The sequence below is a fragment of the Otolemur garnettii genome, unplaced genomic scaffold (assembly GCF_000181295.1).
Source record: "Otolemur garnettii isolate 467f Iridium unplaced genomic scaffold, OtoGar3 scaffold00020, whole genome shotgun sequence".
Classification (NCBI taxonomy): Eukaryota; Metazoa; Chordata; class Mammalia; order Primates; family Galagidae; genus Otolemur; species Otolemur garnettii.
Window position 1 is genome coordinate 1,492,955 of NW_003852415.1, and position 15,998 is coordinate 1,508,952.

Here is a 15,998-nt window from a genome sequence, read left to right on the forward strand (position 1 = left end):
TTTATAGCTTTCATATGAAAGCTATAACCTAATTATAGCCTAAGAATATGGGAAGGGGGGGGATGGATGGGTGGAGGGAAGATGATTTGAGGGATCATCTCTATGGTTTATCTTACAAGGATACAAGTGAATCTTTCTAAAAGTAGAATATAAATGTCTTAACACAATAAAAAAGAAAGCTAGCAAGAAATAAAAAGAATATTGCTTATTTTATAGACTTTTATGCTTTAAAACATTTTCTGTTTCCAGGCTGGATAGCTCACAATTTTCTCATCCAGGGAAGGATGTTGTGCTAATCTCTTGTTCATATATGTCACAGAATTTGTGACTTAAAAGAACATGAAGGAGTCCTGTAAAGGGCTCAACCTGCTTTGAAGACAGATCGGACCCGATTCCTTTATATCCAATTTTTATAAAAGAATAAGGTTATTGTGTTGACCTCTAGTCGGCTATTTCAAAACTTGAACTAAGGTAGATGGGTACAGAGTAAGAGAAAGGCTTAACTCAATTGTGTACATGGAGTTAGAAACCCATATGAAAGTCAACATTAAGGCTTTGTTTGTGGTCAGTTTGCTTTGTAATGTTTTTACAGTAATATCCAGGAGATGCGGGCTCGGCACAAAGATGCTTTTCTGAAGAAACACAACCTCAAACTAGGCTTTATGTCAGCATTTGTGAAGGCTTCAGCCTTTGCTTTGCAGGAGCAGCCTGTTGTAAATGCAGGTGAGTTTCTTGTGTGCAGAGTTGCAGTGGTCCTAGGAGGTAGGGATATGAACACAGATCTCCCATATTTGGGAGGTCAGTAGACCGAGGCTGTTTATTTCATACCTGTGGAAATATGAATATCTTCTCCAGGGATTCCTGATTCACCTTTCTGAAATGGCATCACGATTACTTTCTTCTCACCAGCTGTGCACAATAGCTTCTCTTCCAGGGCACAGCTTGGCAGCTGCACTGGCAGCAAGCAGTTTTGGGGCAGACCAAAACTGGCAGCCCCAGTTTTGGGGCTATCTTACGTCAGAGTGGAAGCTCGTGTTCAGCTGCCCTTCACCCCAGCCCCACCCCACGGACCTGTTATCTTGGATCCTGACTTCCATACCTGGTGTTGGCTGCAGGGTGATCTTTGATCTCAGGTCAATAGGCCTCACGGGGAAGGAAACTTTGGACTTGGCCTCTCTTTCGTGGACTTGGTGATTGTTTTCTTTCCTTTTTCCTCACCTACGTCATTGACATAGTGTTGACCTAATAAGCACTTTTTTTCTTTTTGAGATGCTTCTATGTTCCCTGAAAGATTAGAAAGGGGACAGTGACACTCTCACAATCGTCAGCACTGTCAGGGCCCTAAGAGTCTAGACATACAAACCCTAGTTCCTCCCACTGAGTTGTGTGCTGTAGGCGAGGAGAGAGGCTGTCTTTGTTTTGCTCAAATGTATACCTATTTTTGTTTTTCCTGTTCTTCTCGTGCCTTCCTGCCTGGCTCTGTCTTTTTGAGTAACCCCTCCTCCCCACCCTGCCTGTCCATACATGTGGGCCTCTCTCAAAGTTCTCTTGGTCTTTCTTTACTTTACGTGCTTTCCTGGTATCTTCTCTAATAGCATAGCATAGGCTTTGTTTCCATGGAAAAGATTCCCAAGCCTTTATTTTCCCATAAGTGCTAGATGTAAATTTTCAACTCTTGATTTGCCATTTCTCAAGGTAACATGTTTAAAGTCAGACTGCCCTACTTCCTCCTGGCTCTCCTTCCCTCCTCTCCTTGAGAATGGAAAGCAGAATGGGGGGCATCCTTACACCCTCTTTCCTTTGCAAATTTGCCCCTTTTGGTGTACTTGTTAACTTTAGACATTCCCTGCTAAGAGAGGGCTTAAGTAGGGCTAGTTTACAAGATCCTAGTGCATACCTATCCTGTGTAAACAAATGTTTTGAGCCCTTGTGAGGGCTGCCAAAGAAATGGATGCTTCTGTTCTTGGGCTCAGGTAGAGGACTTGGGAGACACTCACTTGGTTGGGATGGGAGTATGTGGAGTGCCAATTGCTATTCATAATGCAGTTTCACGTTGATTGGTCAGCCTACACTGTATCAAGCACTGAAGATTTTGACTCTGTTAATGCAAATATTACCTGATTAGCCTTAGCTTGGGGAGTTGTTATAACATGTGTTTTTCTCTCACAGTGATTGACGATGCAACCAAAGAAGTGGTGTATAGGGATTATATCGACATCAGTGTTGCAGTGGCCACCCCACGGGTATGTTGGAGCACTGACCTTACACCCTCACAGGAGGTGGAGAGCACTGACCTTACACCCTCACTGTATCTGGGTAAAGAAGCAGATCAGGCTGGGCAATATGGCTTGTGCCTATAATCCTAGCACTCTGGGAGACCGAGGTGGGAAGATCTTTTAAGGTCACAAGTTCAAGACCAACTTGACCAAGAGTGAGACCCCGTCTCTACTAAAAATAGAAAAATTAGCTGGTGCACTGGTAGTCCCAACTACTTGGGAGGCTGAGGCGGGTGAATTGCTTGAGCCCAGAAGTTTAAAATGAGGTTGCAGTGACCTATGATGACCCTATTGCTCTCTCGCCTAGGTGATAGAATAGCTTTTGTTTTGAGAGAGTCTCACTTTGTTGCCCTTGGTAGAGTGCCGTGTCATCACAGCTCACAGCAACCTTAAATTCTTCAGCACAAGCAGTTCTCTTGCCTCAGCCTCCTGAGTAGCTGGAACTATAGGCACCTGACACAACACCTGGTTATTTTTAGAATTGGGATCTTGCTCTTGCTCAGGCTGATCTTGAACTTGTGAGTTCAAGCAATCCACATGCCTCGCCTTCCCAGAGTGCTAGGATTACAGGTATGAGTCACCGTGCCCAAGCTGAGAGCAGCTTTTTGTCTTTTAAAGAAAAAAGAAAGAAAAGCAGATGAGACCAGCTGATATCTATAATCCCAGAACTTGGAAGGCCAATGCAGGAGGATCACTTGAGGTTAGAAGTTTGAGACCAACCTGGGTAACATGACTAGACCCTGTCTCTACAAAAAATTAAAAACAAGTATGGGGAAGGCAAATGCCTGTGATCTCAGCTACTCAGAAGGCTAAGGTAGGAGGATCACTTGAGCTCAGGAATTCAGGGTTCCAACAAGTTATGATTGGGCCACTGCACTCCAGTCTCTCTAAAAAAAAAAAAAATTAAAAAGGCAGAATACACAGGAGAAAGCATTTCTATAATTTTATATTTTTAGAAGGGAGTTAGTAAAACTAACCTCTTTTTTTTTTTTTAAGCTATACTAAGATCTTTTAACATCAAGCTAAATATTGTAAGTTTTCTGTTAATCACATTGAGTGATGAAGGTATTCCGAGGGGAGGATGCCACTGACTTGGAATGAAAGGAGTTGTAACTGGACTATTGGCAATTGAAACAGCTTTTCGCTCCCCTCAGGGTCTGGTGGTTCCTGTCATCAGGAACGTAGAAGCTATGAATTATGCAGACATTGAACGGACCATCAGTGAACTGGGGGAGAAGGTAAAGTGGAAAGAAGCCTGTGTCTGGGCTGGGGCAGGGGAGGGAGCAGAGCCTGCGGGAGGTGGGGCTCACAGGTAAGCAGTACTCATGGAACTGGAGCCTCACTGGCTTCTGTGAGAAGCTCGTAGCCCCTGAGGAAGGCAGGTCCTGTAAAAGCTAAGTACAGATATCTGGGGGAGCTTACTATGCTCTTGGGACTGAAATCTTGTCAAATGAGACCCACTGAAAAAGAAAAGATCCTCTTTGAAGTGCTCAACTTTATGGAATTATGCCTTTGCTCTGAAGCACTAGTCAGTCACCTCAGCTGAACAACTGTCATGTGAAGTTACAGCTTACACTACTGATGCAAGATTTTTGGATGAAAGAAACTGAGTTGGCTTAATATTTTAATTATGAAATATGTTTTTAGGCCCGAAAGAATGAACTTGCCATTGAAGATATGGATGGTGGTACTTTCACCATTAGCAATGGAGGCGTGTTTGGCTCACTCTTCGGAACACCCATTATCAACCCCCCTCAGTCTGCCATCCTGGGCATGCATGGCATCTTCGATAGGCCAGTGGCCGTGGGAGGCAAGGTAGGAACCATCATTTCTAGAGTCCTAGTGGCCGGTGGTAATGAGCAGGAAATCTCATTATAAAATGGTCACTGTAATTTTCAGACCTCAGTTCCATTTCTTAGTTCCTAGTTAGTAGCTAAAGCACCAAATCTTAAATTACGTACGGTCTGTGGATCATCTGGGAACCTGTTAGAAATGCAAATTCTCAGATCCCATCCCAGACTTACACAAGGAGAGCTACCCTGAGCTGAGAAGGCATGTTCCTTCATCGGGAGCCGGTCAGCAAGTGCCATTGTCTAGGGGCTGTAGGGAGTGGGTTGTACTATTTAGATGGTTTCTTGCCCCTGGGAAAGAGTCCAGTGATGCACAGCAGTCTATGATAAAGCTTAGAGGTTCTCTGGGAGTTGAGGGAATGAAGTGAAAGGGGCTTGAACTGCCTCTTAGAAGATAAGTTGGTAGGAAGTTTTTTTGTGCTTGTGGCTTTATGTTTGGGGGGGAGGTTTTTGTTTTGGGTTTTATTTTTTATTTTCTGAGACAGAGTCTCACTCTGTTACCCAGGCTGGAATGCAGTCGTGTACGATCATAGCTCATTGTAACCTTAAGCTCCTGGGCTCAGGTGATTAACCTGCCTCAGCCTTCCAAGTAGTTGGAACTATAGGCATGTGCCACCGTACCCTGCTAATTTTTAGAGACAAGGTCTGGCTTTGTTGCCCAGGCTGGTCTCAAATTGCTAGGCTCAAGTGAACTTACTTTGACCTCCCAAAGTGCTGGGATTATAGGCATGAGCTTTTTGGGTTTAGAATCTTTTGGGGTCACTAACTCCTTTGTGAATCCAAAATCCATAGATCTCTCAGAAAAGGCCTCCATTACCTACATTTGCATATAATTTCAGAGAATTTGTATACCCTGGGTTAACTTTTCTTTTAATTATAACCCCAAAGAAGCAACTGTATGTATCCAGAACTGAAGGGAAAACCACCTCTGTAGGCAACAGATAAATTAGAAGGAAGAGTTTATTTTTCGTTTGTTTTTTGAGACAGTCTCACTCTGTCGCCCTCAGTAGAGTCCCATGGTGTCACAGCTCACAGCAACCTCCAACTCTTTGGGCTTAAACAATTCTCTTCTCTCAGCATCCCAAGTATCTGGAACTATAAGCACCTACCACAACGCCCGTCTATTTTTTGTTGCAGTTGCCACTGCTGTTTTAGCTGACCAGGAGCGGGTTCAAACCTGCCACCCTCGGTATGTGGGGCCAGCACCCTACCCACTGAGCCACAGGCACTGCCCTATTTCTTGTTTTTTAAAGGCAGTCATGAAGGGGCAGGTGCAGTGGCTCATGCCTATAATCTCTGCACTCTGGGAGGCCAAGGCAGGTGATTTTTTGCCTGAACTCACAGGTTTGAGACTATCCTGAGCCAGAGTGAGACCTTGTCTCTAAAAATAGCCAGGTGTTGTGGCGGGTGCCTGTAGTCCCAAATACTTGGGAGGCTGAGGCAGGAGAATCGCTTGAGCGCAAGAGTCTGAGGTTGCTATCAGCTATGATGCGATGGCACTCCGAGTGTAACAAAGTGAGACTTTGTCTCAAAAAAAATTAAAAGGCTTCGCACCTGTAGCTCAGCGGCTAGGGCCCCAGCCACATACACTAGAGCTGGCAGGTTCAAATCCAGCCCAGGCCTGCCAAACAACACAAATTGCCTGACAATTACAACAAGAAAAATAGCCAGGTGTTGTGGTGGGTGCCTATAGTCCCAGCTACTTGGGAGGCTGAGGCAAGAGAATTGGTTAAGCCCAAGAGTTTGAGGTTGCTATAAGCTGTGATGTAGTGGCAATCTACCCAGGGCAACAGCTTAAGACTCTGTCTTAAAAAAAATCAAAAATTAAGAAAAATATAAAGGGAGTCATGAGGAGGTGAGGAGACTTTCATTGGTTAAACTTTGTTTCTGAATGGGAAAGCTTTGGATTGAGAATAAGGCTGGGGCTTAGTATGTAAAATGTCAGTATCCAGTGGCAGCATCAGTAGGAAAAGCTCTGGACTAAACTTTCTTACAGGCCATACTTGCTCATCTTCTCCAGCAGGGCTTTCTCTAACCTGCTGAAGAGAGAACTTTTGACCTCTCCTCTCCTTAGGTGGAGGTTCGGCCCATGATGTACGTGGCACTGACTTACGATCACCGGCTGATTGACGGCAGAGAGGCTGTGACCTTCCTTCGCAAAATCAAGGCAGCAGTAGAGGATCCTAGAGTCCTCCTTCTGGACCTTTAGGAGGAAGCCACATGCCCTACAAATTGGTCATGCAGGAACTGAAAACCAATCTTCTCCCTGCCCCCTTATCGGTCCCAGGTTAGCCTGGTGACAGGCAGGCACATGCTGTTGGCCTCAATCAAGGAAGCAGGGCACTATCTAACCAGCAGTTGCAGGTCTTTTCTTGGTGTTCCTGCCAGGCTCTCTCCCTCTCTGTACCCATCTCTTACCCCCAAATATCTTACTTCCTTGGGCTTGAGAGAGAGAGAGTGCCTCAATGGATGCTCATTAATATTCCTGCCTTTCTTCAATCAGCACTCTGCAAAGTTGAGTTTGCTTCTCCCCAGTACCAGTATACTAGAGAGAAACCACCAGGGACCATGTGGTTACGTCTCTATCTTTTGTCTGCTCTCCAGAGACACCTAGGAGGATGCTGTGCCTCCCAAGCTCCCAGCAGCCCCTGCCCTGCCTGTGCACATTCTCACTTGATTCCACCTGTGTGGAGGTATCGAACACAGGTGAAGAGGTGCTGCTTTGCTTCTTAAACGGCACCTTCATTCTCAGCTGTCACTGACTTCAAGATGCCTCTTCTACCTCTTCCAGGAAGCACAGGCCAGGGGATCTGGGTGGGCGAGGGAGGGATGTTGAGTCGGGGGAGGGGCAGAGGTACCATGAGGTCATATGTTGTAAACATAGATGGGAGCAGAGCCCAGGCCTGCCCTCACTCTCCATCATAGGTTCACACCAGAAAGGTTCATTTGGCACAATCACACATTGCTACAGTTGTGCCAACCCTTTCCAAACCCTTTCCAGGCTGCTAAGAATCATTCTAGCACATTGTTCTCACTTAGAACAGATTCTAGCACATCATGGCAGTAGGATGGAGCACAGGGATCCTGGTAGAGACTTGGGAGGGAGGCCTCCTTTGGACTGGCTCAGGTTGACTTGAGCTTTTAAATTCAAATTGGTATAAGCAAGTAGACTGAAGAGGTGGTTCTGTTCCTTCCTGCGTTCTAGCCCGAAGGAGCAGAGCCTTGGCTCTTCCTCTGCAGGGCACAGGTCTGGGGGAGGATGGACTATGGTAGAGACCAGCCTCAAGGTGTTAGTACACAGTGGTAAAACGGCTTTAGTCATCTCTAAGGCACTGCCCTTAGGTTTGGGCGCAATCATTGGAATTCCTTGGAGGATGGTTAAATGCAAGAATCTTGTTATGAAAGCTACTGAGATTCATGTCTTTGTATCCACCTGCATCCAGGCCTGAGGCTGCTGACACTTGACACTAGGGCCATTAGTTAGTGTAGAGTGCCCTTTTGTATCTTGAGCCAAGAAGCAAGGCCTGGGGTGGAGGGAGGGGGGAAGGGGAAGCCAATACTGAGTGCCTGCAGCATCTGCTATATCTTCACTATCAGAACTTGTAACTAAAATATTTAAAGAAACTGGTTTTAAATGCAAATTAAAGGGCAAATGTTCTCAAACAGGGTTCCTGCATATGTGTTCCTTTTGGTTACTGAGCTTCTGTAAGTCCCCCAGCACTGTTGTTCCAGATGGTTGGGGTTTTTTGTTTGTTTTGAGTCTTACTGTTTTATTTTTGAGACAGAGCCTCAAGCTGTCCCCCTGGGTAGAGTGCTGTGGCATCACAGCTCACAGCAACCTCCAACTCCTGGGCTCAAGTGAGTCTCCTGCCTCAGCCTCCCAAGTAGCTGGGACCACAGGCACTCGCCACAATGCCTGGCTATTTTTTTTTTTGGTTGCAGCCATCATTGTTTTGGCAGGCCCGGGTTGGATTCAAACCCACCACCTTAGGTGGCTGGCACCTTAGCCACTTGAGCCACAGGCGCCGAGCTGAGACAATCTTACTTTGTCACCCTTGGTAGAGTGCTGTGGCTTCATAGCTCATGGTAACTTCAAACTCTTGGGCTCAAATAATCTTGTATCAGGTTTTAAAAATTTTTTTAGGGATGGGGTCTTGCTCTTGCTCAGGCTGGTCTTGAACCTGTGAGCTCAGGCAGTCCACTCACCTTCACCTCCTGGAGGTGAAGGATAACAGGATAGCAGGCAGGAGCCACTGGGCTCCTGCCACCAGATGGTTTTCATTAGCACATTGAAAGCCACATAATGTCCCATCCCTTATCTGGAGATATCTCATACTTTTTTTTTTTTTTTTTGAGACAGCGTCTCACTATGTTGCCTTTGGTAGAGTACTGTGTTATTACAGTTCACAGCAACCTCAAACTCTTGGGCTTAAGTGATTATCTTACCTCAGCCTCCCAGGTAGCTAGGACTACAGGTGCCCACTGCATTGCCCAGCCATTTTTGGTTGTAGTTGTTGTCCTTTAGCTGGCCCATGCTGGGTTCGAAACCGCCAACCTCTGTATGTGGCTGGCACCATAACCACTGTGCTACAGGCTCTGAGCTCCCATTCTTTTGAAGTTAACTGAGGTATTAATTTGACAAAGGTAGAACCCTGATTGCCAGTCAGGAAGGCATAATTGTCTTAGTCCCTTGCTTCCTTCCAGTGAGCCCTTTGAGCCTATTAGCCGTACTCTTGAAGAGAAATTGGGGTCCTCACCTTTATGAAGCTCTTCTAAAACACCAGCAGATATTTGCATTTTTGTGGTGGTAGGGCTTGCTTTATTTCTGGAATGGGTTGGGGAGGTGTGGGGCATCTCATAATTTCATTTGGATTTGACTGCTACATGTGTATCAGGATACTCAAAGTCTGTTTGAATAAATGAGGGTAGATTGTCCCCTAGGAGCAGTGGTCTGGGAGGGTGAATGGACAGGGTTGGTGGCTAACCTAGACTGACTCCCAAGTAACATTCAAGATGGCTTTCCAGTTGAAACATAGCTGTTGCTTTCCATACATAGTTGCTGTCCACTGACTCACTGCTCATCCCTCACTGAAGGTCTGTTGTGGGAAGGAAGTGGGTCTCAGAGGGTAGAACTAGAACTTATAGGTAGAGAAAAGAATTGGGTTCGATGAAAGTAGGAACTTTAGAATTACATGTTAGGTCCAGGGCTTGGTGTTAGAAGCTTTAATTTCTCTAGTAAACTTATAGAGTAGATGTTGTCCCTTTTTTTTTTTTTTTTTTCCAAAAGGTTAGTCAACTCTAAGCCCTATCAGTGCTGAAACCACAGGTTCTGAACTCGGGGCCTAACAGTGCTGATGTGCAGTGTGTGTTGGATGGATGAGACCCAGGAGGGACATAGTCTGGCCTGACTTGGGGAGTATACCTAAAGGAACACCAGCTTGTGAATCTGCTCACAGGCTGTGACTAGGTTGTATCTTAAGCTCTTACAGCTTTACTCTTCTTAGGAACTTTGTCTATATCAAGGTGTTAATTTGAGGATTATACTAGTATTCCCCTGAGGCACCATGACCCTCTTCCCAGGCTTCTCTTCCTATTTTCTCAGTACCATCCCCCACTTCCTATTTTCCATAGAGCTCAGTACCATCCCCCGCCGGCCACTTCTCCTGAAGCCTAGGGATACTCTGTAGGGGCAGGAGTTGGGGGTGGGAATGCCACTCACCTCCAGTCCTGCTTCTAACCTCCTAGCAGGCTCCAAGGTCATTCTTGACTTTGATGGAGCTTCTCTGGGGGAGCCTTCCAATCTGCCCTAAACTATAGGCTGCTCATCACATTAATGAACCAGGGATGCTACAGGCAAGAGCAAACTATACTGGGGGGACAGGGAAAGCCAGGACATGGAGCACAAAGACTCACACAAAGGCTGCGCTTTCTCTGGTGCTGTGTGCCTCCAGAGTTGTCCTGAGGCGTGATCCCCAGGGTACCAGTCTCTAGGCTAAGAGTTGGGCCTTCAGAGCCAGACTGATGAACCGTGTCAGAGGTGCCACCTGGTGGTGACAGATTGGCAGGAAAGGATCTGGAGGCAGTAGTGGAAGTTTCTCAGGTGCCACAGCCTAGTGAGTGATGATGACCGTTGCCTTGTGAGACTGGAGAGGAGCCCCCAAAACTGGGGGAGATTAGGGTAACTACTCACACCAGTTCTTTTTTTTTTTGAGACATAGCCTCAGGCTGTTGCCCTGAGTAGAGTGCCTGGTATCATAGCTCACAGCAACCTCTACCTCCTGGGCTCAAGCAATTCTCCTGCCTCTGCCTCCCAAGTAGCTGGGACTACAGGCTCCTGCCATAACACCCAGCTACTTTTTTTTTTTTTTTTTTTGGTTGCAGCTATCATTGTTGTTTGGCAGGCCCTGGCTGGATTAGGCCTGTCACTTAGGTGTATGTGGCTGGCACCTTAGCCACTTGAGCCATAGGTGCCTAGCCACACACACCAGTTCTTAAGAGCCAGAAACATCTTTCTTCTGGCTAAGAGTGTGGGTAACTGTTCCATGTGTTTTGTGGTTTCTTACTCCAAAAGGGTATGAAGTCACAGTGGGTGGTGATTTAATGGAACCTCAAGACTAAAGTGCAGAATGGTAAGCAGAACAGTAGCCTGAGAAGGGAATCCTAATGGGCATGAGTCTTAGCTGCTTCAACCTAGGCTGAATTGCTATGTCCTCTCAGACCCCCGGAGCAGGAGCCCCCCACGCACACATACACGGGTGGGCCACCTGGGGAAAAGAATTCTTTATTCTGTTTTCAAGCTTATTCTCAGTAGCAGAGCTGTGCTTTCCCTCCCCCTACCCTGCCTGCCCTCTCCTGTTCCCGCCCCACCATTCTTTTTACTGTCCAAAGTCTGAAATCACAAGACAGGGGCCCTAGTCAGGAGTGGGGTTCCTTCCCAGCCTCTCCACCCCCTGTGGAACAGCTTCTGGTGGAAGGGGCCCACTAGTTGCATTACTAAGATAACCAGCCAGGACAGCCTGGTTTGGAGCCACTGAAACAGTGGATCACTATCCTGAGATTAGTCTCTGGAGATGGTCCAAATAGGGCACAACATGGCAGTGAGTCACAAAACCTCAGGTAGGCTCAGCAGGTGGTCAGCAGTTCAGAGCCAACGCTACAGAAGGCACGCTTTAATGTGGTAGGTCCATGTTGAAGGTACAAGGCATGTGCCCAACAGGTGTCTGTTGACTAGGTGGAAGGTGTGGGCTGCTGAGCAGGGTGAGCCTCACTGCCATTCCTCCATTTCTTGGGGAGGTAGCCCTTCTTGGCCAATGGCAGTAATCACCCCTGAGGCCTAGGGGGAGCCGGGCAGGAAAGGCAGCTGGCCTACATTCTTCACCTGAAGCCCATTGATCAAAGCCTCTCTAGAGTGACAGAAGAGAGGAGACCCAGACCAGCTGCTTCCCATCACTGGTTCAGCCCCTCTTACCCCACCAGTTTGCTCCACTGGATAGTTCTGAAAAAGGGGTGGGACTTGAGCTTGTTGACACCGCCATCTCTAGTACCCAGGCGCCGGTGCGGATCGAACTGCAGCAACTGTAGAGGGAGTCCTGGTCAGCTCTCTGGGCAGGCCTTCTCCATTCCAGGGATACCCACCCATCACCTTGGCTCCTAGGGGGCTTGTTCCTTACCAGCCAATCAACCCAGTTTTACTATGGGGGACATGGTGGTGTTTGGCTACCACCACATAGAAATTTCCTGTTCCTATGCCCTTCCTGCACCCACATCAGACACTGAGTATGAAATATACATAGTTTACACCCAGTTCACCCCCCGACCCCCTACCCTTAGGCCAAGCAGCTGCCTCCTCTAGGCCAGGCTCCATCTCACCTCAGTCAGCAAGGAGGCTGCTGGGCGACTGAGCCACTCTGGCAGCTGGAGCTGGGTATGGGCCTGGATTCCTGAGGGGTGGCTCTGGGACAGTGCCTGGGAAGACACAGGGAAGGGCCTCTGAAGAGACATCCCCAAGAAAGTCTGTATCCCTGAACCCCCACCCCACCCTTGTCACATCCCATGGGGATGATGATGACCGTTGCCTTGTGCTTTGCATCTCATGCTAGACGCTGCTAAGCACTTGGCCTGTTAGCCATCAAAGATGGGAAGCGGGCGCAGGCAAAGGAACTTGGGTGAGGTCAGGGTTTTAACTCAGGTCTGTCCAGCCCTTAACTTAGAAGCATCAATCCTAGGTTTCAGTTATGGCAGGTACTGTATTGGGAGCAGCATTGGAACTTTTCTCCTTACAGAAAAAAATCTCCATAGTTACTCACTGGACAGCAGGCCATGGAATGCTATCATCAGTGCCAACACAGGGGTGTGGCACCAAAAGAGAGTAGGACCTCTCCACACCCCAGAAAGGTGCAGCTTTGGAGAGTCTGGAAGTAAGTATGAGCTTCAAGGAACTCCCAGGAAGACCAGAAACTGGGCTGGAGGGGTCGTGCTAGACCAGGAGCAGAGAGCCACTCTGGGTTATTTACGGAAGCCCTGGGCTGTGGGACAAAAGCAGGAGGGAGCCCGGAAGGACTGGCCAGATCTGGACTTCAGGTCACACTGCACCCATTCTGGCTGTTTCCTGCTCAAATGCAGTGTGGCACTCCCTTGCTGCCTGACTTAAATGGTTTCATATGCGAACTGAGCTTGTGGGGGTGCTGGAGAGAGTCAGGGAAGATGGCAGGGCCATCATCCTGTGCGGGGTGGGGGTGGGGGGAACTGAGTTCTGGGTTGACCCACATTGGACAGGGTGGCTGCTGGCCTGGATAGAACAGTCCATATCTCCTGTTCTGCAGCTAAGGTCTAGGGGTTACAGCCCCACAGGTTGTGGGTCAGAAGAGTGAGCAGTGGGGAGAGGAGGTCCAGGGAAGGATCCAGCAGCCTCCCAGGGAAGAAGAGTTGTGTCAAATTTTACACTCCCTTCAAACCTAGACCCAGGCTCTCCTAGAAACCTTCCTTGACCACCCCAACTCAGCTCACTCATCTAAGTTGATAGTCTCATTAGCTATAGCCACTACCATGGTGGGGGCGCTAAGTATATCCATGGTCAGGGGATGGCTGTGCTGGAAGGGCACCCAGCCCAATGGCCAGGTCTTAGAGAACCAGGCAGCCTCTACCCAGACACTGGTTGGATAGCCTGAGCCCTGCCCATCCCCCAGTCAGTAGCACCCACCAGGGCTCTACACCTGCTCCAGCTACTCACCGTTCCTGTCAGCAGTTCATATAGTAGAGACCCAAAGCTCCACCAGTCACAGGCCTCAGTCAGCTCAGAAATGCCACCCACCTCTGCAGAACAAGAACACACACATCCCAGCCTTACCCAAGAGGGTCCTCTCTATTCTCATCCTACCCAGACACCACCCACTCCCTCTGTCATCCCCAGGCCCCAGGCTCAACCCACCCAAAGGCACCCAAGATCCAGGGCCACCCTGACCCTCCTTGCTTCTTGCCTGGGGCACTGTACAGGTTGTCCACAGCCTCCCTGCAGCACTGGGGCTCCACTTCTGACCACTGGCCAAAATACGTAAGCCGGATGTGACCTTCTCATCCAGTATATAGGGAGGAATAAGTGGGACAAAAATTTGAGGGTGGCCACCACTGAGCAGCTGGCATGGGTAAGGGGGTCCCAGGGCTTTCCCAGCAGGAGCCAATGGTGTGGTGGGCAGAGTTTCCTCTGGGCATGGCCCCCTGAGGGCCAGAGACCATGGGGTACTCCTAGGAGCTGCTGCCCTGGGCTCAGGGAGAAAGGGCTAGTTTTCAAGCTCTGCCTTGGACAGTAGGCTCAGGCATAGAGTCCCATGTGAAAGGCCAGATGGGGGCGGGAGAAGCAGACAACCTTAAGGATCCCTTGGCTTTGGGGAGCTCTCATTCCCTTTCTGGAGGCATTAAGGGTGTCCCACTTGAGTGGTAGGGCAGGGCACCTACCTGCCTTGTCCAGGAGCAGGTTCCGGGGGTTGAGGTCCTGGCACAGCACCCCCTGCTCGTGCAATGCCTCCAGAGCCACCAGCATCTCAGCTGCCCACTGCTTCACCTGCTCCTCCCTCACCTTCCAGGCAGTCCTGCCACACCCCTCGCTGGCCCCATCCACTGACATTGACAGGTGGCTCTGAATCCTGCCTTGACCACAGCCTCCCAGTACCCGGTCGGCTCCCTCACGAACCCAAGAAAGCCCCCAAGGGGGCTTAGGGTCTGAGCTTTGGCCTGCCCGCCTGGCTTGAAGGTGCAGGTGACCATGAGAGGCCTTTGGAAGTCCCAAGGAGCAAGAAGTGCTGGTCCTGGCTGTCGGTTCACCTTTAGCTTCTCTCTGGGGTCTGATGGATGGGGCCTCCTTGGCTGCGGGCAGGCTCTGAAAAGTCCATGGAGGCTCCAGGTAGATTCTGTCCTGCCTGGGGGTTTGGCCCAGGGGGAGCCGTGCGGGAGTCAGAAGGCTGAGGTGGGAGTTGAGCTGAAATTTCATCCTTTCCTGGGTGGAGCCAGACCTGAGCCCAGAATATCCGTGGTGCGCCTGGGAGAGCAGGTGGGACCAGAGAGTGCCTCCTGGGCCATGCAGAGGGAACGGTGAGTATGGGGATGGGGAGAAGAAGAGCTCGGATGCCAGATCCCTGTCCCAGTCTTGCCTCCCCTCTATCTTAGGCATAGACCCTCTGCCTTCACTTCCACTCCTTCAGCCTGGAATGTTCCTCTCCTCCCCTCCACCCAAGACCTGACACACCACAGATGCTTAACCTCAAGTAGCTGTAAAGTATTATCAATGTCCTTGGTTTGGGTGAAGGGTTTACCAGTGTTCAACATATTATACATTTTTTAAGGAGACTGGTATAAAGAAATTTAAAAGCCGGGAACAGACCTGTGATGACTATATGTCATGACCCAAGGATGTGTACCTCATTTTCTAAAATTTATCAGTATAATCAATATCTGCTATAGATGCAGTTCCTGTGTTTGTAGCTTCAGTCACGCTATCCCATGTGGGGGATATCCTGAGGGATGGGTACAGCCCAGAAAAATGAAAAGAGCCAAGACTGGAGACAGAGACAGGTGACACAGACAGCTGCATAAATGCCCTCAGGCCCACCTAGATGTGGACATCCTGCCCAGGATGTGGCCTTCCCCTTAGCAGACACAGAGGCTCACAGCAACCTAATCTGCCGTCAGCCTCCAGAAAGGCTGGGTCCCCTGGTCTCTGCTGTATTTCTGCTGCAAGCTACATCCCTCCCCAAGGCTCAGCATTAAGGGGATAGGTGGTGACCATACTCAAAAGGAACTGGCAGGGGCCCCTCAGGCCCCCTCACCTTGCACGTGCTCCAGGTGCAGGAAGATGGAGTCCTCGCTCACAAAGTAGCGCAGCAGCTTGGCCATGTAGGGGATGCCATGTGGGATGATGGTCAGCCGCTCCCGGCTCGCCACGTGGCACCGGGGAAGGCTCTGGGAGGGAACAGGGCAGAGACTATTAGGGAATATCCTGGCTGTGGTTTCAGGGACATCTAGATGGTGGGTAGGAGCCACCCTGAGGAGCAGCTGCCTCCCCCAGTTCCTGACCTGGCCTTCACCTCTGCTTTCCCCTCAGAACCCAGGTCCTCCACCCTCTGGCCAAGGATGTGGCTGTGTGTATGTCTATCTGGAAGGCAGGGGTCATCCTCTGAGGCAGAGCACTCAGCTTTTGGACTTGGAGGGGACATAGGCTTCAGATGCAGGTTCTGGGTAGAGATTTCCAAGAGCTCAGAGAAAGTCCCAAGGGAATGCATAATGGCAGGGGCTGGGTGGCACCTGCCTTCACCACGAAGGTCCCTCCAGTTGCTGGGTCCTGGACCAGCTGCACCTGCCAAAGTCCAGGAGGCACTGGTCA

The 15,998-nt window shown here is 49.2% G+C and overlaps 2 protein-coding genes across 2 annotated transcripts in view; one reads left to right on the top strand and one right to left on the bottom strand.

The window, feature by feature from the left end:
• The window catches only part of DLST (dihydrolipoamide S-succinyltransferase), a 23,543-nt gene extending 15,754 nt beyond the window's left edge, over positions 1-7,789 (top strand). Inside the window, exons 11-15 of the mRNA XM_003786915.2 lie at positions 593-723; positions 2,170-2,243; positions 3,431-3,514; positions 3,924-4,091; positions 6,201-7,789. Of these exons, the coding sequence (XP_003786963.1) occupies positions 593-723; positions 2,170-2,243; positions 3,431-3,514; positions 3,924-4,091; positions 6,201-6,335 (592 nt within the window). The 3' untranslated portion in view covers positions 6,336-7,789. The remainder of the gene's footprint in view (positions 1-592; positions 724-2,169; positions 2,244-3,430; positions 3,515-3,923; positions 4,092-6,200) is intronic.
• A 3,801-nt stretch (positions 7,790-11,590) lies between these two features.
• Positions 11,591-15,998, bottom strand: part of RPS6KL1 (ribosomal protein S6 kinase like 1) — a 15,065-nt gene continuing 10,657 nt past the window's right edge. The window contains exons 5-11 of the mRNA XM_012803454.2: positions 15,924-15,971; positions 15,445-15,577; positions 14,078-14,689; positions 13,603-13,692; positions 13,356-13,438; positions 11,996-12,091; positions 11,591-11,701 (exon numbers count right to left, since the gene is read on the bottom strand). Of these exons, the coding sequence (XP_012658908.1) occupies positions 11,591-11,701; positions 11,996-12,091; positions 13,356-13,438; positions 13,603-13,692; positions 14,078-14,689; positions 15,445-15,577; positions 15,924-15,971 (1,173 nt within the window). The remainder of the gene's footprint in view (positions 11,702-11,995; positions 12,092-13,355; positions 13,439-13,602; positions 13,693-14,077; positions 14,690-15,444; positions 15,578-15,923; positions 15,972-15,998) is intronic.